General features: G+C 35.5%; 1 protein-coding gene and 1 pseudogene across 1 annotated transcript in view; one reads left to right on the top strand and one right to left on the bottom strand.

The window, feature by feature from the left end:
• Positions 1-22,316, top strand: part of WDHD1 (WD repeat and HMG-box DNA binding protein 1) — a 63,147-nt gene that overhangs the window by 9,252 nt on the left and 31,579 nt on the right. Inside the window, exons 3-12 of the mRNA XM_007116160.4 lie at positions 2,625-2,736; positions 7,595-7,746; positions 8,420-8,531; positions 8,708-8,758; positions 9,754-9,849; positions 13,100-13,192; positions 14,024-14,130; positions 14,349-14,490; positions 18,644-18,854; positions 21,481-21,668. Of these exons, the coding sequence (XP_007116222.2) occupies positions 2,625-2,736; positions 7,595-7,746; positions 8,420-8,531; positions 8,708-8,758; positions 9,754-9,849; positions 13,100-13,192; positions 14,024-14,130; positions 14,349-14,490; positions 18,644-18,854; positions 21,481-21,668 (1,264 nt within the window). The remainder of the gene's footprint in view (positions 1-2,624; positions 2,737-7,594; positions 7,747-8,419; positions 8,532-8,707; positions 8,759-9,753; positions 9,850-13,099; positions 13,193-14,023; positions 14,131-14,348; positions 14,491-18,643; positions 18,855-21,480; positions 21,669-22,316) is intronic.
• LOC112062580 (Krueppel-like factor 17) lies at positions 880-2,071 on the bottom strand (annotated as a pseudogene).

Here is a 22,316-nt window from a genome sequence, read left to right as displayed (position 1 = left end):
GGGACTTGACACAAGGAAGAATGGGAGGCAATGCCAGGTGATAGGTTGAGACTGCTTCATGACAAGCCTAGAAGAGGCACAGAAGGTGTGTCCACTGGCTACTTGGGAGGTCTCCCCACTGGGAGAAATGGCGTTTTGCCCCAGTTCAGGGAAGGGAGGGAAGAAGAGGGAATTTATCGGCCTGGATTTCTCCCATCTCCCATTAGTCAAATGTTACCCCAGGAGCACTAACTCTTCCACATTCCTGGGTTGCTAGTGGCTACTTGAGGTGCCAGATCCCATGTCCTGTGGGGGCATTCCATCCAAGTCTGGAAATGATGGGAGGAGGCACACTCTGGGCATGAGGCTGGTGATGGCTGGAGAGAATCTGATTTTGTACATAAGATGTGTTAACAACAGTCCAATACTGTTTTTCTTTTACCAGAAGAGGGAACCTGGCATAATGATCAAAGACCTTTCCCAAAGTCACATGGCTAGTAAGTGGTAAATTCAGGATTTGAACATAGTCTGTCTCTGGAAACTGTCAAAGACCAAGATAAGGAACTTGAATTTTATGTAGCAGGCAAAGGAGAGTGGCTAAAGGGTTTCAAACTGGGAGTGACATAAGATAAAGAGCTTTTTATAAAGCTCCCAATCTCTACTTTGCTCCGTCTTCCCATGTGGCTGAACTTGGCACAAAAGTAGGTGGCCCCAGAGATGTGAGGACATCCAAGACAGTTTTTGAGGAGCCCCGACTAGGTCCAGAGCTCATATGGGCTTCCACACTGTCTCATAATCTTTCTGTCTTCATCAAAGCCTACACCTACCAAAGAGACTAGCTGGTCAGAGGCAGGCAGGATCTGAGCAGAGAAACCAAAATGAGGGGAAGAGCAGATTGACCTAAAGACCAGGAGCAGGAGGAGGACCAGCCATATGTCCACTGTCAGCCGGTGGGTCTGGGGATGTTGGCACCCGCATGAGTCCTTTGGTGTGGCCTGAGATGGTCAGATCTCATGAACTGTCGGCCGCACTGGTCACATTTATGTGGTCGGCATTTGGTGTGTATCCGAGTATGTCTTCTAAGTTCATTGGAACGGAAGAAGGACCAAGTACAGGCTTCCCACATGCATTTATAGGGCCTTTCACCTGTGTTTGCGTTGGTGACTCACGATGTGGGAGTGCTTATTATAAGCTTTTTTCACAGTTCTCATAGTCGCAGCGCTAAGGCCTTGAAACCGGGGATCTCCTCCTGGGAGCACTTTCTTGGGCCCCGGAGTACTGCTCTGCTCTCCGTGGAGCAGGTAAGGGCTGCTTAAGTAGGAAGGGGTCTTCCTGGGAGACTGGCTGGCTCACAAAAGAGCTCTGGGATTCCAAAGCCAGCAATAATGGGGATCCAGCTGGGGACATCCTAAGGTTGTGGGGTTTCTAGGAGGCAACATCTGATCCAAAGAGGGGAGCATTGCCGGGGCCTCAGTGGAAGGCATGGTTGGATCCAATAATGTTTTAGGTGTTAAAGGGCCTCTGTTAGAAGTTACTGTTGGGAGGCCAGAATAAGGTATTGTTCACATTCTGATGTGGGACATCATTGGGATTCCACTGGCAGGTGAGAACTGGCGGCCCATTGTGGGGCATCCTTAGATTCCCACCAAAGGTCGGGGCCACCCCTGGAATACTGGGCTCTCCTAAGGGCATCACCTGGGGCCCCTTGAAAATCATCATTCCTGGCTGGGAAGGAGACATTCCCTGAGTGTAAATCATCTGGGAAGGAGTGAAAGTCACTTGAGGGCAGTAGCTCACACCGTGGTCAGGCAGCAACATACTGAAGTGTGACCCCATTTCACTGGCATTCTGCCTGGGTGCCTCAGCAGAGACCAAGGGGATCCTCTCCAGCTCTGTGCACTGAGGAACATGTTGAATGCCTGATGGGCCATGATTCCAAGAGGTGTGCACTCCACTGCTTCTGGGAGATGAAGACACATCCAAGATGGACATTGACTTCTCAGTATCCTGCGTGGGACTGCTGTGGGCAGGTCTCTGTGAACTGGTGCAGAGCCACATGCCACTGGCTTAGGCCCTTGGCTCCCTGCTCCATCTTAACCTGGGATCAGTTGCACATCGAGACTGCACCATTTACCATTTTATTTTTGTATTTTATTTGCTTTTGTATGTGCCCAGAGAGGACACATACTGAATGAAGAAAAGCACTCAGAAAGCAAGATTTGGGAGTTGACAGATAGCCATTTGAATAATCAGCTTTGGATAATTGAGCTCTTCCATTCATCCATTTATTCATTCAACATTTATCAAAGCTTCTATTTGTCAGAGACTACTTTGTGCTAGAGACACAATGGTAAGCAAAGTAGACCTGGTCCCTGTTGTTACAGAGATTACATTCATTTTTCTTACATTGTTACAAATATATAAGGAATTTTATGCCAAGGAGAAACTGTAGAAAGCATAAACTTACCTTTCATTTTACAGAATAGGAGGTTAAAAGTCCTTGTTATTGAGGTTTATGTATGTAAAATGAGGAAACATGTTGGCTAATACCTTGATTTTATTAGAAAAGAGATAAAGTAGCATTCCAAAAAAAATTAATAAGTCTAAAACTGGGTGACTTTTTAACGAGTGTGTTTCCTTCACAGTTGTATTGTAACTTGTGGAAGTGATGGTGATGTGAGGATTTGGGAAGACTTGGATGATGATGATCCTAAGTCCATTAATGTTGGAGAAAAAGCATATTCATGTGCTTTGAAGGTATTAAAACAATTACAGCAACTGATATGAAATGATACTGCCATGTGATGTTTTATACTTGGATGAAAAATATTTTATAGAAGTTTTGAATACAGATGAACTTTTTCATTTCTCTTATGAAATAATAATATTTAAAAATGTATAATAATGCCATAATTTGCCCAAAACTTCTACAGGTAAAATCTGAATGGTTTATTAAAGGTGATTAATGGATAGTAATGATGAGCCAATTAAAATATATGCAGGAAATTATACTTTATCTTTTAAGAGATTTAAATGTATCTTTTTTTTCTTTGAAAGAAAACTCCGTGCAGTTTCAAAATTTTAGCTCACTAATTCAGATAACTTGAGGAGTTGTACTGGAAAAAAGGACTGTTTCATTAACTTTTTCAAGATATATACTTATTTCACATTTCGAATGTTTTATGTAAAGTAAATATAGGAGTGAGATGTAGGTTACTTGGAGACTGGAGATATGTTTTCAGAGGGACTTTGCAAACTAAGTATCTAACCTTTTTATTTGTGATGAATTTTAAGTTGAGTGTATTGTATTTGGATAGGAAAAAAAAATCTTTCTACAGAATTCATATTTTTTTCAAACCCAGACTCATTAAGGTAGATGAGATGGTCTTTAGATACTTTAGATACTTTTTTTTTTTTTTGTGGTATGCGGGCCTCCCTCTGTTGTGGCCTCTCCCGTTGCGGAGCAGCACAGGCTCCGGACGCGCAGGCTCAGCGGCCATGGCTCACGGGCCCAGCCGCTCCGCGGCATGTGGGATCCTCCCAGACCGGGGCGCGAACCCGGTTCCCCTGCATCGGCAGGCGGACTCTCAACCACTGCGCCACCAGGGAAGCCCTAGATACTTTTTTTTAAATGGTCATATATAATGGAAAATGTATTCCCAGGAGAAAAAATATAAATGACTAATGTACATTAAATATGAGCTAAATCTCACTAATATGCAAAGAAATGCAAATTAAACAATTGAATTTTTTTTCCTGTAAGATTGACAAGGATGAAAAATATTCCTGATCCCAGTAATAGTGAGGGCTTGGAGAAGTATTTATAAAGGAAAAACAACTCTTCTCCTGTGTTTCTCCTTTACTGTCACACTACCATGCTGACAACACTTCTGATACCAGATATATGGGTTTTTCCCCATATCAATAAGTTCTTTGCAATACTGGGTGTCCTACAATTCAGTTCAATTTTGACATTAACTGGAGTTAGCTCAGACCTCACAGGTTAAGGTCTCAGTCCCACGAGACTATCCCCCACTTCAGACACCAGTCACAAGTATTAGGTCCCCAGATTACCTACAACGTCTGTTCATCTTGGCTGCAAATGGGGATTTCCATGACCCCCTCCTTGGATAAGATCATTTGCTAGAACAGCTCACAGAAATCAGGGAAATACGTTTACCAGTTTATTACATAATAAAGGATACAGATGAACAGCCAGATGAAGAGAACATGGGGTGAGGTCTGGAGAATGGAGATGTGGAGTTGGGGTGCACCACCAACCTGGAAGCTCCTTGAACCCCATGTTATTGGAATTTTTATGGAGGCTCATCACATGGGCATGACTGATTATTAACTTCATTTCCAGCCCCTCTCCCCTTCCTGGATGATAGGGGTGTGGGACTGAAAGTTCCAAGCTTCTGATCATGACTTGATCTTTCTGGTGACCAGCCACCATCCTGAAGCTATCCAGGAGCCCACCAAGATGCATCTTATTAGAACAAAAGACATTCCTGTCACCCAGAAAGTTCCGAGGGATTTGGGAGCTTTGTGTCAGGAATCAGTCAAAGACCAAATTTTGGAACAAAAGATGCTCCTGGTGCTCTTATCACTTAGGACAGTTCAAGGGTTTTAGGAGCTCTGTGCCAGGAACTGAGGGTAGAGACCAATATATATTTTCTCTTTCACAGTATTTTCACAGCAGTTGCTAGAAGTATAACTGATGAACTTTTTTTGGAATAAATTGATAATGATGTATCACAGTTAGAATGCACACTGTCATTTCTGGCTATTTACCCTAAGGAAGTACACACATTCATTTGTGTGGACAAGGATATTAGTAAAACCATTGTTTATAATAGCAAAAGAAACAATTGAAGTGTCCCTGAATAGAGAATACATTTTATAAATTTTGGTAGTCATATAATGTAATACTATGCAGCCACTAAAAAAATGCGGGAGTGCTATATACCTTCATTTGGAAAGATGTTTACAATTAATTGAAAAAATGAAAAATAGAGTTTCATAACAGTCTGTTATAGAATAGTCTTATGTTTGTTAAAATAAAGGATTTAAGGGGCTTCCCTGGTGGCGCAGTGGTTGCGCGTCTGCCTGCCGATGCAGGGGAACCGGGTTCGCGCCCCCGTATGGGAGGATCCCACGTGCCGCGGAGCGGCTGGGCCCGTGAGCCATGGCCGCTGAGCCTGCGCGTCCGGAGCCTGTGCTCCGCAACGGGAGAGGCCACAACAGAGGAAGGCCCGCATACCACAAAAAAAAAAAAAAAAAAGAAAAGGATTTAAGTACACAAATATTTGTAATTTGCATATGTATAGAATAAAGTTAAAAAGACTTAACCCCAACATGTTAATGGAAATTACTTCACAAGAGTAGGGAAACTCACTGTCTGCCTAGGACAGTTTCGTGTTTTTTTTTCTACAATAAGTATGTACCGCTTTTGTATACGAAAAAGACTTTAAAGAAGAAAAAAATGAAAGTGGGCTTATGGTAGTTTCCTGGGGCTACGGTAACAGGTACCTGGGCTTAGGATTGTCTTTTAGGGGCCACTATTCAACCGACTACAAGGCTCATATTCAGTGCTAAAATGTTTGGCTTTAGGAATGGAGTTTATAGTTCTTCAATGAAATGATGTTACCAAATAGCCATGCAAAGTTGACAATTTCATTTAAAGCATAATTGCTTATAAATACGTAAATACGTACTTTATGGATTCAGTGCTATAGGGAAGTACAATTAGGTGCTTTATTTGAGAACAAAGCAGAAAAAACATCACCCTCCAAAATAGTGAAACTGGGATATATCAACATAGTTGTAGGTAGTAATAGTTAATGCTTGCATAGTATTTTACGTTGTCTTTAACAAAGGTAAGGAGAGGTACCTGGAATTATCTCCATTTTATTCTTGGGAAAATCAAAGCTCAGAGGAAAGTCAAATGACATAGTAAGGAACACAGTGGGCCCAAGTCATCCTGTGCTGGGTTCCATTCCTCCCTATCCACCAGGGAGAAGAATAGTCTGACCAGATCTGGACCACAGCTCTGATCCTTTGCATGGTTTCTTTTTTTTTAAATTTTTACTAGTTGACACCGTATACTGGTAGTGATTTGATTTCCCAGTAGATTTGTTTGAAAATGACTTCAAAGCAAGGCCTTTCTTCAGGTCTCCCAGGTGAGTTAGTGCGGTTATATACTTTAACATTTTCACATGAATAGAGGGCTAAAGTTTTGTTAAAGAATTACCAAGATTCTTTACTAGAGCTAACTGAGGATGCTTAGTCAGTATTCTACTAAGAAATCTGTCTGCGAAGTAAAGCACAGCCAAGGTTGCAAAATTTCTGTACATGCACACAAATAAATAGTTGGTGTTTCTGCAGTTTTGCCAAAGAACACTTAGCAGCATCAGTGTTGTATTGAGTTGGTTATAGCTTTTTGTTGATTCTCTTCTGTTTTTCACATTTAAATTATTGTTAGCTTAACTTCAACATTATGAATTTAGTTTATTATGGATTTAATTATATACAGTAGTTGCAATGTAGGCATAAACAGTATTTTTCACCAGTTTTCCAGTAATTGAACTTGAAGGTGTTTATCACAGTTCAAATTTGAATCATCTATACTGTTATTTGAACAGATGTATACATTTCCCCCAATATTGCTATATGGTAACATGTCATTGTATTACCAGGTTCTTTTCCCGTTAGAATGGGAGAAGATGCTGTAGATAAGCTAAGGGTCCTAAGTGCGCAAATATGGCTGAGACCTATTGCTATAGGGTAAAGTATGTTCATTAACAAACTTGAGTAGTTTGTTTCTTTTGGTAGTTATCATTTAATATAAATTAATAAATTGACCATATGATATACCAAATTGTGTATGAGGTTGGTAGACTATGACTTAGTCCATCAGGACTTAATTCCTCCTGGGTAAGTAATAAAATTAAGGTGGTAGGGCAGATCCCTGACCTTTTATGATTCTTAGCTAAAAGCTGTGCAAAACAACGGTGTTTGCAGATCATTTTCGGATCCTAAAAACTTTCTATTTAGTGTTTTTAAAACACTAAATAAACACTGCGCTTCCACTGCAGGGGGCACAGGTTCGATCCCTGGTTGGGGAACTAAGATTCCACATGCCCTGCAGTGCGGCCAAAAAAAAAAGGAGCCATGAATTCATGGATTCGCATTTAGACTTTACCCTACTCTGAAAAGACATCTAATGATGGTTTCTGGAAACACAGGGCAATACTAATAGTGTCCATTGTGCTCTTCCCTCATTGAGATTAGCTATGTTTCCTTGTTCTGAGTCTCCTTCTTATGACATTTGGGAATCCACAAAAACACTATTTAAATATTTTTCTTGCTAGAAGTACAAGAGAAATCAGAGGCTAAAAGTTTGGCTGATGAAGAGGGAATTAAATTTTCTAAAGGCAGCAAGTAAATTTTTCTTGCTAATAGCCATTTCAGAGAAATTATATATTGATTATTTTTCTATTGACATGAACTACATTTATAAGTTTTTTTCTGTTTTTTACCGGATTTTTAACTATGGAGAGACTCCCAATTAATTAACTAATTTTTGCCAATGTTTCTTTCATTTTTCTTTTAGAATGGGAAATTGGTCACTGCAGCATCTAACAATACTGTTCAAGTGCACACGTTTCCTGAAGGAGTTCCAGATGGTATATTGACTCGCTTCACCACAAATGCAAACCATGTGGTCTTTAATAGGGATGGTGCAAAAATTGCTGCTGGATCTAGGTAAGGCTCTTTGATATCAGAAAATGAAATAATATTAGAACAAAATGGCCTCATTCATTGGATTCAGGGTAACATATTCAGGACTCTGTACCTTCTTTGTTGTTGTTATTTAATTATTATATTCAAGTCTTCTTTCTGATAAAGGTTTTTGATGACAAACTTGTGCTTCTTTGTGAATTGAGGTATATTGCTTTGCCAACAGCCTGCTCAGTAAATGCTGGAAAAGATTGGGGAAAGATGATAGTTGGATACAAAATTTTAAAAATTATTTTAGGTACAACCTAGACTGTACAATCAGGATTTTTGTTGTTTTTCTTGTTGCTTATTTGTCATAGGAAAAAAATGTAATTGGTGAATTGCTGAGTTGGAGTAAAAGGCATAATGCTTTTAAAAATGGTTGTGGCTGTAATTAGATTAGCAAATAATAGAAGCTTAATATCCAACTAAGGAAGCCACTTTCTAAAAGTATGTATATTTTAACATATGGGAAATCTTGAGTTATGTTTTTAGCATCTTTATAGACCAAAACTAAAAGGTAATATGGGTGCCAAATTTCACATGTTGCTATAAAGAAATTATGGCATTTACTCTTATTATTTTGAAATATTTGGGTCATAGCTTTTGAGAGCCTTTTGTATTGGCATTTATTGATGTACGTTACTCTTGTTCTTAGTGATTTTCTAGTCAAAGTTGTGGATGTGGTGGATTGCAGCCAACAGAAAACATTTCGAGGACACGATGCCCCTGTTTTAAGTCTTTCCTTTGACCCTAAGGACATCTTTCTGGTAATCATTTTTTTCCCTCTCTTTTTGCATTTTTTGCGAATATGTTTAAAACTGTGAGAGAATTAGCAGAAAGTTTCACATAATTGTTAAAAGCCTCTTTAATTTATCCGTTGAACCAGTCTCCATATAGTATTATGGCTGTAACTATAGAGAAATCTATTGTTTTGTTCCTGCAGGCATCAGCTAGTTGTGATGGATCTGTCAAGGTGTGGCAAATTTCAGATCAGGTAAGCTCATCAATTTGAATTTAAAACTTTTTGCCTATTTCCATCATATATTGGGCGTTACGTAATGCTTTATTGGGCCAAATTAATAATTCTTCTTCTTCATAGTTTGTTTCTTTTGAGTAGCATTGAATACTGGTTTTGTGATCAAATTCCCCAACAATCTAAGCAAAAGTAAATATGTTGAAGACTAATTGGTTCTGTATCTAATCACAAAGGGAAATTCAATCGTTATATACTTATAAGCTAACTACCATATATTGGTCCCCAGATGTTGGGGATACGAAAGTAAGGCATGGGCCACGCTTGATTTGGAGAGTCACATAACTTACTCTGACCCAGCCTGGTAATGGCTTTAAAGGAGGTATGAAGAAAATGCTTTATGGATTGACAGAGGGAACAATGAATTCTTCCTGAGGCAATCACAGAAGGCTTGGCATTTCTAGGAATGATGTGGCTGATGAGAAAAACATCCTCACAGATATGCTTCAGCTCATAGCCACAGTTTCTTCCCTCACTTTTGAACTATTTAGAAGGATTGACTTTGACACCTTAACATTTCGTAGTAGATCTCTCAAGTTTATTTTCATAGTTACTTTAAGATTTTAATGTATTGGGGTTTTTTTTGTTTGTGTATGTTTATTCAGTGAGTATACTGTTTGCTTATTCTACATAGGAAATACTGCTATTTGAGTTAATTATTTAAGACTTGTGCTCTTTATAACTGTGAAAAACTTAAAGTAACTTAGGTAAATCAAATATTATAATTAGGTTAAAGTGAATTAAGTTGCTTTTTTCCGAGCTATCTATCAGTTTGAAGAAACCACTTATTAAATGTATTCAGTGCTGCATATCTCTTTTTGGGAGAATTTTCATAAGGGGAAATAAATTTTCTTTTTTTTCTTTTGGCATTTTATTTTTCATTTTTATTTATTTAAAAAGATTATTTTTCAGTCACAAGACTTACATTTTCTTGTTGTTGTTTTTTTTTAAATCAGACATGTGCTATTAGTTGGCCACTGCTGCAAAAATGCAATGATACGATAAATGCAAAATCAATCTGCAGACTTGCTTGGCAGCCAAAAAGTGGGAAGGTGAGTGACTCTTATTTTGTTTTTTGTTTTGTTTTGTTTTTTAAATATTTATTTATTTACTTATTTGGTTTTGCTGGGTCTTAGTTGCGGCACACGGGCTCCTTAGTTGTGGCATGCGAACTCTTCAGTTGTGGCATGCATGTGGGATCTAGTTCCCTGACCAGGGATGGAACCTGCGCCCCCTGCAGTGGGAGCACAGAGGCTTAACCACTGCACCACCAGGGAAGTCCCTTATTTTGTTTTAATTATATGTTCCAGTCCTTGTTATCTTTGAATGTAAGAGTAGTTTTTTTTAATTGTAACTATTTCATTTAGATTATAAATTTTAGAGCTCCAAGCAAATTAATTATTATTGAAATGCTGTAAGAAACATTTCAGCTTTTTAAAGGTTCTTTTTTGAAGAGTACATTTGGCAGGAATGAATTGATTTTACCTTTTTCTTTACATTCATGTTTAATGGGACAACTTTGGAAACAGTCTTGTTATATCAACTCTTACTACTAGTGTTTAACATTTTGGAGGTACTAGCTGATAACAGTTACACAATAGAAAGATATGAGGGTTTGAAAGAAGGGAAGGAGAATGCTCATTATTTGCAAATGAAATGCTTGTATATGAGGAAATCCCAAGAAAATCAACTGGGGGAAAAATATTACTAATAAGAAAATTCAGTAAGGTAGTTGGAAGCAAAATTAATATACGAAACCTATAGACCTATATACAAACAATAGCCATTTAGAAAATATGGTGAGAGAAAATAATGCACTAACTGTGAAATCAAAAAAGATATAAAAAATTTTTTAAAAGATAAAATAACTAGGAATAAACTTACCAAAAAATGTGAAAGAGCTATGTAAAGAAAATTTAAACATGCTACAAAGAAAAGAGTAAAAGAAGACTTAAATAGAAAAATTCTATTCCTTTTTGTTATTTATTTATTTATTTATTGAGGTATAGTTGATTTACAATGTTATATTAGTTTCAGGTGTACAGCATTGTGATTCAAAATTTTTATAGATTATATTCCATTTAAAGTTATTATAAAATATTGGCTATATTCCCTGTGCTATATAATATATCCAAAAGGATAAGCTAAAAAGCTTATTTATTTTATACATAATAGTTTGTACCTCTTAATACCCCACCCCTGTTTTGCCCTACCCCCTCCCCTCTTCCCACTGGTAACCACTAGTTTGTTCTTTATATTTCTGAGTCTGTTTATGTTTTGTTATATTTATTCACTTTATTTACTTATTTTTATTTTATTTTTTAGATTCCACATGTAATTGATAACATAGTATTTGTCTTTCTCTCTCTGACTTATTTCACTAACCATAATACCCTCTAGGTTCATTCAAGTTGTTGCAAATGGCAACATTTAGAAAAACACATAGAAAAATATATCCTATTCTTAGAAATGAATTTTTGTTATAAAGATGTCAGTTCTTCCCTGAATTATCTATAGTTTTGAAGCATTCAGTATACAATGTCAGTAAGATGCTTGGAGGGCCAAATAGAACTTATTCTAAAGCCATATGGAAAAGCAAAAGTCTTAAAAAAGAAAAGTGGTAAAGTCTAATTCAATCAGATATAACATTATAATGCTATGGGAATTAAAAGTGTGATACTAATTCATGAATAGACAGCTATCTATTAAACAGAGAGATAGATCCAGTATATATGGGAATTTAGTATATTATAAAGGTGGAGAAAAGGAGATTTAATAAATGTACTGGCAAAGGGCATGAATACCAGGAGGTGAGAATTACCGAGAACCATCTTGGAGACTTCCTATCACATGGTGAATCTCATTGTATAGGTATTTGCTGTATCATCTTTTTAACTTCTCTGTATATGTGAAAATTTCCAGAAAAAATTTATAAACTCGACAATATGAAAAGTAAAAAAATAAATATTTCAGTGTCAAAGGACAAATGATAAACTGAGAAAAAGTTTGAAACAATATGACAGAGCTAATTTCCTTAATATTCAGAGAGTTCTTATAAATCAATAAGATCCCAGTAAAAAGGTGAACAAGGACATGAGCAGACAGTGTACAGAAAAAGATACACAGATGGCTTTTAACATATGAAAATACATGCAACCTTTCATACTAAAAGAAATACAAATTGAAATATGATTGTCAATTTTTCATTTGTCAGATGGTCAAAGATCAAAAGTTTGATATATACTGTGTGGAAGAGGATGTGGCAGTTTTTATTAGAATGAATGACCAGTAGTACTAGTTCTAGGCATATATTCTATAAACATATTTATACATATGCACTACAGAGTATGTATAATGAAAATGTTGTATCATTGTTTATAGTAGCAAAAGATTGTAAACATCCTGAATGTTCATTAATAGAGAACTGGTTAAATAAACTGTGGAATTTATTCCTGAAAATGGAATACTCTGCAACTGTTAGAATGAGGTATATCTGTGTGTCTTCACATGGAATAATCAGTCTTTAGATATGTTAAAAACATCAAGCTGTAGAGCAGTAGGTGTAGATAGTAGATAGAATGCTACTGTTTAATTGTGTGTCTACTTGTATATATGTATGTATGCATTCTTATATAGTCTATGCTTATGTTTTTTGCCTTTGGGAAGTAGGAATAGGATTTAGGGATTGGAGGGAGACTTTCTTTTCAATGTATGACCTTTTGTGTCATGTAAACTTTTAAGGGTACATTCTGCACTAAAGTGTTAGTTGGGAAATCCAGTATGTATTTCTTCTTTGCTTATGAAACATTAATTAATCTAATTAATTAAAAAAAAATTTTTAAACATAGTTTTACTATTCATAAATAATACATTTTTCTTCTTTTTTTGATAAGCATGGAAAGAATATGTCAGTTTTATTTTTTCTACTAATCTGTTTTTTGGAAGTATATGTAAGAAGATAAGTTTCCTTTTCCAAAGATATTCAAAGTATTCTGGCTCTGTTTCTCTCCTGCCAGCAAATAAGATGAATGTTTAGATCCAAAGGGCTTATATTCCTTAAGAAATAGTATTAAAAATATTAGTGACTATAAGTTCTCTGTCTTTCAGTGCAAGCAATACAGTGATCATCACCCATTCTTTATCAAAATTTTAAGTAGCTTTCTGAGTTTTGTTAGTTGCCAATTAAAATACAAATTTGCTTTTATGTTTTGTAGTCTTATTTAGATGAATTTTCTGCTTTTTTTTCTCTTTAAACTTAATTTAGTGTAAACTTTTGTTTAAATCATTTATCTTTCCTAATAGTTACTAGCAGTTCCTGTGGAAAAATCTGTTAAGCTATATAGAAGAGAAACTTGGAGTAATCAGTTTGATCTTTCAGATAATTTCATCTCTCAGGTAGGTTTTGCAAGTGATACTTTCAGTAGGCTAATGGGAATATTTAATGCATACTTTGCTTTAATACAATTACAGCTAAATATTGTTGGAAATGGAGAACAACTCTGGACTGCTGTGCATGTGTCCACCTTCTACCCCTCAGCCTTTCTTCACTTAGTGAATAACTAGTAGATAAGTCTTTGCTAGGTCCTATCTGACCTTCCTCCTTTGTGAAATTTGGTAAGAAAAATCTTTTAATTTATAAGAAGTCAAATTTAACCCTAGCATAGTATTAGAATAGGTAATTCTCACATTATTAGTAATATTTATTGTTAAGTGAGTTTCATTGAGACTTGTGACTATAGACACTGGAGTTTTAGAGCAGGAAAGGTTGTTAGTCTGTGTTTCTTTCTCTCTCTCTCTCTCTCTCTCCCTCCCCCTGCCCCCTTCTCATATATATACCCATTTTGCAGTTAGGAAACAGAGGCCCAGTAGGTCAGCAATGGCTTAGTACGATTCACTTCACTTCCTAGTTCTCTTCATCTTGATGGTGACTGCTAAGAGGATAGCTTGTGTTGTCTTTCTTTCTAGAATAAAAACATTTTTTTGCTTTTAAAATTGTGCTAGTGTAATTTTCTTGTGATAAAGTAAAAGCTGCTATTACTTTGATTGTTGAATATTATTGAAAAAGAAAGTTAAAAAGTAAGCAAACTTTGTCTTGCTGTTTGTGTATCAGATTTAATTAGAAATTGCATACAATAAGGGTTATAAAAATTTGAATTTGGTAATAAAATGAGTTTTTAGTTTTAAATTATATGAAATTATTATTTATGTATTGTTTTTCTTTACTAGACCCTAAATATAGTAACCTGGTCTCCTTGTGGACGATATTTAGCTGCAGGGAGTATTAATGGTTTAATTATAGTTTGGAATGTGGAAACCAAAGATTGCATGGAAAGGTATGATTCAGTAAATCTTTTGTCTCTTTTTTGCTTATTTCTATTAGATTTTTGTTTTCTTTATTATTAAACAATTCAAATCTGCAATCATTAGATTGTTAAAATGCAGACATATAGCTATGTTTATCAAAACTTTTTCTAACTAAAATTTACCTAAAGAAATGTATAGCTTATATTTTTCTTGACAGTGTTTTAAGAATTCACTTTTTAATTTTTAGGGTGAAACATGAGAAAGGTTATGCAATTTGTGGCCTGTCGTGGCATCCTACTTGTGGTCAAATAGCTTATACTGATGCAGAAGGAAATCTAGGAGTCCTGGAGAATGTTTGTGACCCCAATGGAAAGATGTCAAACAGTAAGGTAATAAGTAATAGGGTAGAACAGTTTCTTCAAAGTCTTTCTGTGGTCATATGAATTTGGGAAACACCACAAACTACATTACTTTCTTTGAAAATTGTAATTTATTATAGATAATAGATGCTCAGTAATGCTCTATCACAAAGAACGTTTAAACTTGTTTAACCTAATGTTTCCCAAATACATTTTACTGAGGAACTTCTTTCCTCCATATAATATCCATTAATATTTCATGGCTTTCCAAGGAATACCTTTGTGAAAAACTAATATTTTAGTATCCTGGTGTTCTAGGTGTTTTTAGTTAAATAAATGTTTTATAGATGAAAATTAGTTAATAACTGTAACTTAGTTTAGCCTAAGTTTTTCTGTCATGAATTCCCTTAACTCTTAGAGCTAACTATATACTTCTTATGCTTAGCTGCACAGCCTGACTGGGCTGCTTTAAACAGGCTGCCTTGTTTTACACTTCCTTGTTTTTGTTCATTATTTCCCCTGAGGTGCCACTTAGCTTGCCTGAGTCCCCAAAGATTCAGAATTTGGTAGCAGTAGGTACTTAAAAGTGGGGCCAAAGGGACTTCCCTGATGGTCCAGTGGCTAAGACTCCACGCCCCCAATGCAGGGGGCCCAGGTTTGATCCCTGGTCAGGGAACTAGATCCCACATGCTGCAACTAAGAGTTTGCATGCTACAACTGAAGATCCTGCGTGCCACAACTAAGACTCGGTGGAGCCAAATAAATAAGTAAATATTAAAAAAAAAAAAAAGTGGGGCTGAAAACAGGAGGGTTGATTTAACAAGCAAGTAGATCCCTCCAGTCTCAGCGACAGTGGGCACAGCTAGGTAACTGCCCTCCCTCACCCCTGTATACATTCTGGCAGAAAGCTGGAGATTTATTCTCTAAGATAAGGGAAAACAGAGGTCACTGATCCAGGGACACTGGGTACAATTGAGTGGTGTTGGGTGAAGGAAGAATACTGTACTGAAAAGGATTAAATGAAAATGTATATACTTGAACGTTGAAATTCCCAGCTCACTTTTCATACTTGGCTCCCAGAGCATTGTCAGCCAGTCTTATGTTTTTCAGGCAGGAGATTGGAAGATCTTTGGGGAATCCGTGTAAGAAAAAAACCAAAACAGAGAGATTGTTTATTTTATTTTATTTTTATTGAAGTATAGTGATTCATAATTTTTAAAGGATGTACTCCATTTATAGTTATTATAAAATATTGGCTATATTCCCTGTTGTATAGCATATTTTTGTTGCTTATTTTATACAGTATAGTTTGTGCCTTTTAATCCCCTACCCATATATTGCCCTTCCCCCCACCCCTCTCCCCACTAGTTTGTTCTCTGGATCTGTGAGTCTGTTTCTTTTTGTTATACTCACTAGTTTGTTACATTTTTTATATTCCACATGTAAGTGATATCCTATAGTATTTGTCTTTCTCTGTTTGACTTATTTCTCTTAGCATAATACCTTAAGCTCTAAGTCCATCCATGTTGTTGCAAATGGCAAAATTTCATTCTTTTTTTATGGCTGAGTAGTATTCCAGTATCTATCTAACTTCTATCTATATCACATCTTCTTTATCCATTCAGCTGTTGATGGACACTTAGGTTGGTTCTATAACTTGACAACTGTAAATAATGCTGCTATGAACATTGGGGTCATGTATCTTTTCCAGCTAGTGTATTTGTTTTTTTTCTGATGTACACCCAGGAGTGGAATTGCTGGGTCATATGGTAGTTCTATTTTTAGTATTTTGAGAACCCTCCATACTGTTTTCCACAGTGGCTACACCAATTTACATTCCCACCAACAGTGTAGGAGGGTTCCCTTTTCTCCACATCCTTGCCAATGTTTGTTATTTGTGTTCCTTTTGATAATAGCCATTCTGACAGGTGTGAGGTGATATCTCATTGTGGTTTTGATTTGCATTTCCCTGATGATTAGCAATGTTGAGCATCTTTTTGTGTGCCTGTTGGCCATCTGCATTTCCTCTTTGCAAAAATGTCTATTCAGCTTTTCTGCCCATTTTTTAGTTGTTTGTTTTTTGTTTTTTGTGGTACACGGGACTCTCACTGTTGTGGCCTCTCCCGTTGCGGAGCACAGGCTCCGGATGCACAGGCTCAGCGGCCACGGCTCACGGGCCCAGCCGCTCCGCAGCATGTGGGATCTTCCCAGACCGGGGCATGAACCCGTGTCCCTTGCATCGGCAGGCGGATTCTCAACCACTGCGCCACCAGGGAAGCCCGAGCTGTTTGTTTTTTTGATATTGAGTTATATGAGCTGTTTATGTATTTCAGATACTAACCCCTTATCGGTCATATCATTTGCAAATATTTTCTCCTATTCAGTAAGTTGTCCTTTTGTTTTGTCAAAGGTTTCCTTTGCTATGCAAAAGCTTTTTGGTTTAACTAGGTTTCATTTATTTATTTTTGCTTTTATTTCCTTTGCTTTAGGGTTTAGCTATGAACAGCATTTACATAGTCATAATAAATCTAAATACTGTAAATTGATCCAAGCAAAATGAGAATATATCTATATTGGGTGGACAGGAGTAGGAGAATGGTGTATATGCATACAAGGGGAGTAGTGGTGGTTGAAAAATGGCACCAAATCCTCATCTTTCTTAACAGAAAGAAGTTAGTAACATCTATTAAATAGATAATTAAAACTGAAAAATCAAAAAATTTCACTGGAATATGATTTACAAGTGTGGAGGAAAGTATCAAAAGAAACAATTGAGAGCAGAGAAGTAAGTCGGAGGCTGTGCAGAGGATTGTTTTCATTTTTATATTAAACCGTATAACACTGACTAATTTATATGCATGTCTAACGTTGATTAAAAAGAAAATTAAATTGAGAAATAATTTTTAGTTCAACAACAATGTCCTGTTGTATAGCACAGGGAACTATATTCAGTAACCTGTGATAAACCATAATGGGAAAGAATATGAAAAAGAATACATATATGTATAACTGAATCAACAGAAATTAATACAACACTGTAACTCAACTATATGTCAATAAAATTTTTAAAAATTAAAAAAATTTTAGTTTAAAGGTCACCTCTTATAAAACCTTAACCCTTTTATCCAGAATTGCCCAGTCTCTCCTTTTTGCTTTTACTCCTCATAGTATATGTTTCTGTTACAACACCTCTCACCATAAGTTAAAACCCTCATTTTTGATAAGAAAGTCCGAAAAAAGTTTTTAACCAACTTGAGTACATAAACTTTTAGGACTATGGATAAAATAGTTAAATATCTTCTTGTAGCATTTATCAATAGTTATTAATTTAATTATTCAAATCATTTGTTTAAACATATGAATTTAGAAGTATTTTTTCTGTTCTCTCATTTCTTTAAATGTCAACTTTCCAGAACACAGTTATATGCACTTCCATCTAAAAGATTTGTGATATAGTCCCTTTTGAATCCATTAATGGTGTTCTCATTAGACTTTTATACCCAACTATAAGTTTCCATTGACTTAACATTGTACAGTTTTTATTCATTCTATAGGAATAATTGTGATCCTTACAATGTATCTGCTTACTATTCACTTTTTAAAGTGATCTCAAAAATTGTTTACAGTGACATTCAGTACTTGCAATGATATGTTCATATTCCTAGGAATCAATGATTAATGTTGAATTTATTTGCCACTTTTGTTTTTCTTTTGGTTCTATTTGTTTACTTCTTTAACCATCAAAAAATACCCCAAAGACGAGATTTAACTGAGATCATTTAAAGTAAACATCTTACCTAAGCAGTATCTTGTTCAAAATAAAAGTAAATGAGAGAATATCTTATAATGAGAGACTTTGTAAGGACTCATAGGTGACTTCTTTTCTGGAGAATGATTGTGAGGAATAAAATCTTGCTTTATATTTGGGTATACGCATGTATTTCTTTACATGTCTGTCTTATACTTCCACCTTATCTGTAGACTATAAGGCATTTAAAGTAAGGACTAGGTCTTATATAAATATAAATACAATCCTCATAAACATATTTGCTAATTATTTTTACCAAGGCACTTGCTTACTTGGTAGACTTTATAGGTGCATATTAAAAGATTGCCTTTTGAGTAATTGTGTTTATCTAAGTAGTTCACTAATACTTTCTAATTTTGTATTAATTTGTTCAAGGTATCTAGCAGAGTAGAAAAGGATTATAATGATCTTTTTGATGGAGAAGATACAAGTAGTGCTGGTGATTTTCTAAATGACAATGCAGTCGAAACCCGCTCTTTTTCAAAAGGGATTATAAATGATGAGGAAGATGATGATGACCTCATGCTGGCTTCAGGTCGTCCTAGACAGCGAAGTCATATCCTAGAAGATGATGAAAACTCAGTTGGTATGAACTGACTTTGTGAATGTGATGATCCATCTTACTGATCAATATTTTCAATTTTTTATTAAAACTATTATTTAAAGTCAGTACTGGATTGGTAGAATGTAGCTATAGCATTAAATACGTATGTTGAAAAAGGTTTCAAAACAGTGATCTAAGCTTCTGCTCTAGCAAACTAGAAAAAGAAGAGGAAATTAAACCCCAAGTGAGCAAAAGGAAGGAAATGATAAAGAACAGAATTCAATGAAATTGACAACCAAAAGCTATAGAGAAGTCAGTAAAACTGAAAGTTTATTCTTTGAAAAGATCAATAAAACTGATAAATCTCTATCCTGATTGATCAAGAAAGAAAGACACAAATGACTAATATAAGAAATGAAAGGGTTGTCATCACCATGTATCCCATAGACCTTCACTATCCAATATGATAGCCACTAGCCACTTGTGGCTTTTGAGCACTTAAAATGTGGCTAGTTCAAATTGAGGTGTGTTTTAAGTATAAAATGCAACCAGATTTTGAAGACAGTACAAAGAAGAGAATGTAAAATATCTTGGTTGTTTCTTACATTGAGTACCTGTTGAAATTATATTTTAAATGCAGTATATTACAATTAATTACACCTGTTTCTTTTTACTATTTAAAATATGGCTACTAGAAAATTTTAAATTACATATGTAACTCACATTATATTTCTGTAAGATAGCACTGCTATTAATAGGTGAAAAGTTTAATCGGTGAATATTATGAACAACTTTGTGTCCATAAATTCAACAACCTAGATAAAATGGACAAATTCTTTGAGAGACACAAACTACCAAGCTAACTCAAGAAATAGGTAACCTGGCCGCAACTAAAAGATCCTGGGTGCTGCAACTAAAGATCCCGCATGTGGCAACTAAGACCCGGTGCAGCCAATTAAATAAATATTAAAAGTTTTTAAACAAAAAGAAATAGGTAACCTGAATAGTTTGGTATCTGTTAAAGATATTGGGATTGTAATGAAAAACCTTTAAATAAAGTGACTGTTACAACTTATATGCTAAAATTAACACATTTGAACATTACGAAGTGAAATGCCAGTGTACAGTGGTAAGCTGTGCTGCATTTAAAGCATATAGGGTTTATAGGATAGCATTCCTCAAATGTTTGGTTTCAGGAGCTCATTACATTCCTAAAATTTTTTGAGGACCCCAAAGAAAATTGTTTGTGGAGTTATGTTTATTGTTATTTACTATGTTAGAAATTAAAACTGAGAAATTTTTAAAATATTCATTTTAAAGTAACAATAAACTCATTATATGTAAATGTAAATAACATTTTTTTATGAAAATAAAACAACTCTAGAAAAATGATATTATTTTACCCTTTTGCAGATCTTAGCATAGAAGACAGGTGGATTCTTTCATGTGCTTCAGGATTCAGTCTACTGCCATATATTTGTTTTTGTTTGAAGTATGTGAAAAAAATTTAGCCTCACACAATATGTAGTTTGAAAAAGGAGTATTTTAATAGCCTATTGGAAGAATTGCAGATATTCTTCTTCGATGTTGCACCAAAACGCAACAAATGATAATTTCTTAAAGATTATATGCAATGTGGAATCTGAAAACTTTTTGGTGAACTTTTCAACTCTATTATTACATTAAAATCCATTGGTCTAACTTGAATGGATCTTTTACCATGTTTGATTTTTTCACATATGCATTGGTAATTTGGAAAATACTGTTTCCTGAGCTTTGCAGACCTTCCTAATATTGACACGTTATCCAGAATAATATTTGTTAGTATCATCGCCAATCTCATCAGAAGTTTTTAAATATTACAAAGCAGTCAAGCTCATGGTGGCAGATACACGTTTTTCACTATTCTGATTTTCGCTTGATAGCTCAAATTTTATCATTGACCACAAATTCTGTCAGTTATTTTTCTTAAATGACCAGCTCACTTCATTTTTAAGAAAACGTTTGCCACATACTTGATAAACCATAGTTTATCTGGTATTTCCAGTAAAAATGGTGTTACATGAAAAAATTAGCTAGTTCAGCTTACAACTCAATTGCAGAAATGCTTTTTTTTTTGAGGCAACCATCACAGTTCTTTTTTTTTTTTTAAGTTTTTGGCCGCACTACACAACATGTTTTTTTTTTTAATTTTTTGACTGTGCTGTGCAGCATGTGGGATCTAGTTCCCTGACCAGGGATTGAACCTACAACCCCTGCATTGGAAACACAGAGTCTTAACCACTGCACCACCAGGGAAATCCCCCATCACAATTCTTTATGCACACTTCCCATTTTAACACAGAGAACATTTTTTAAAAATCTATGCAAAGATCAAGATTTAATAAAATTAATATTTTTACAATTTTTACTGCAATTGGTTAACAATACACTGACTACTAATACAGATTGGTGCCACTGCTTTGATTCATGCTAAGGTACCAGCAGTTTTACCCTCCATTGCTTTTGAATTATCACTGCAGATATTAACACAGTGAAAGAGGCAAATAGTATTAAAATGTTAGTATTACTAAATATGAATGGACAAGGTTATTAGATTTCATAATGCTTTTCTTTTTCAAGGTAATAGGTATTTATAATTCTCTAATTATAATCCTTTGTTTTCTAGATGTTACAATGATAAAAACTGGTTCTAGTTTTCTCAAAGAAGAGGAGGAAGATGATCAGGCAGGCAGCATTCACAATCTACCAGTTGTAACATCCCAAAGGCCATTTTATGATGGTCCTATGCCAACGCCCCAGCAAAAGCCATTCCAGTCAGGTTCTACACCCTTGCATCTCACTCACAGATTCATGGTAAGCCTGGCATCTACATGTAACTTTAAAATAGTTTTATCTCACTTTTAAGCATTTTATCTCACTGTAGTTAATTTTGTTTGTTAAAAATATTTTTTAAAAACCTTGGTTAACTGGCCTGGAACACTTTGGTTGATTATAATTTTGTGCTTGATTTATTTTATGGTTAACTCACAGTTTTAATCTTAGTTCAACCTTATTATTGAATGCTGTGTTAAATAAAATTCTGCTTTGCAAAATGACATATAATGAACATACTAAATGTGACTGTATATCTTGCAGTACCTCTTGGCTATACTTCCAAACTTAACTTCTCATATTAGTTTTTACATAGGAGATTGTACTGATTCCAGAACACTAGTTAGAAGGTGTTTTTTAGAAAGCAACCACTGGTATGGTATACTATTAGAAGGTGATAAGTGCTATGAAAATAAAAGCTATCTGACCCTTTTCCCCATGCCACTGGAATATATTCTCCAGAAGCACAGAGATTTTTCTGTTTTGTTTACTGATAGCACTTAGAACAAGGTATGGCACAATAGGCATTCAGTATATATTTATGGATGAATGACGATATTACTTTTTTTTTTTTTCGGTACGCGGGCCTCTCACTGCTGTGGCCTCTCCCGTGGCGGGGCACAGGCTCCG

This window comes from Physeter macrocephalus, chromosome 11 (genome assembly GCF_002837175.3).
Source record: "Physeter macrocephalus isolate SW-GA chromosome 11, ASM283717v5, whole genome shotgun sequence".
Taxonomy (NCBI): Eukaryota; Metazoa; Chordata; class Mammalia; order Artiodactyla; family Physeteridae; genus Physeter; species Physeter macrocephalus.
Note: the sequence above shows the minus strand (reverse complement) of the source record. Positions and strands in the feature narration are given on the sequence as shown.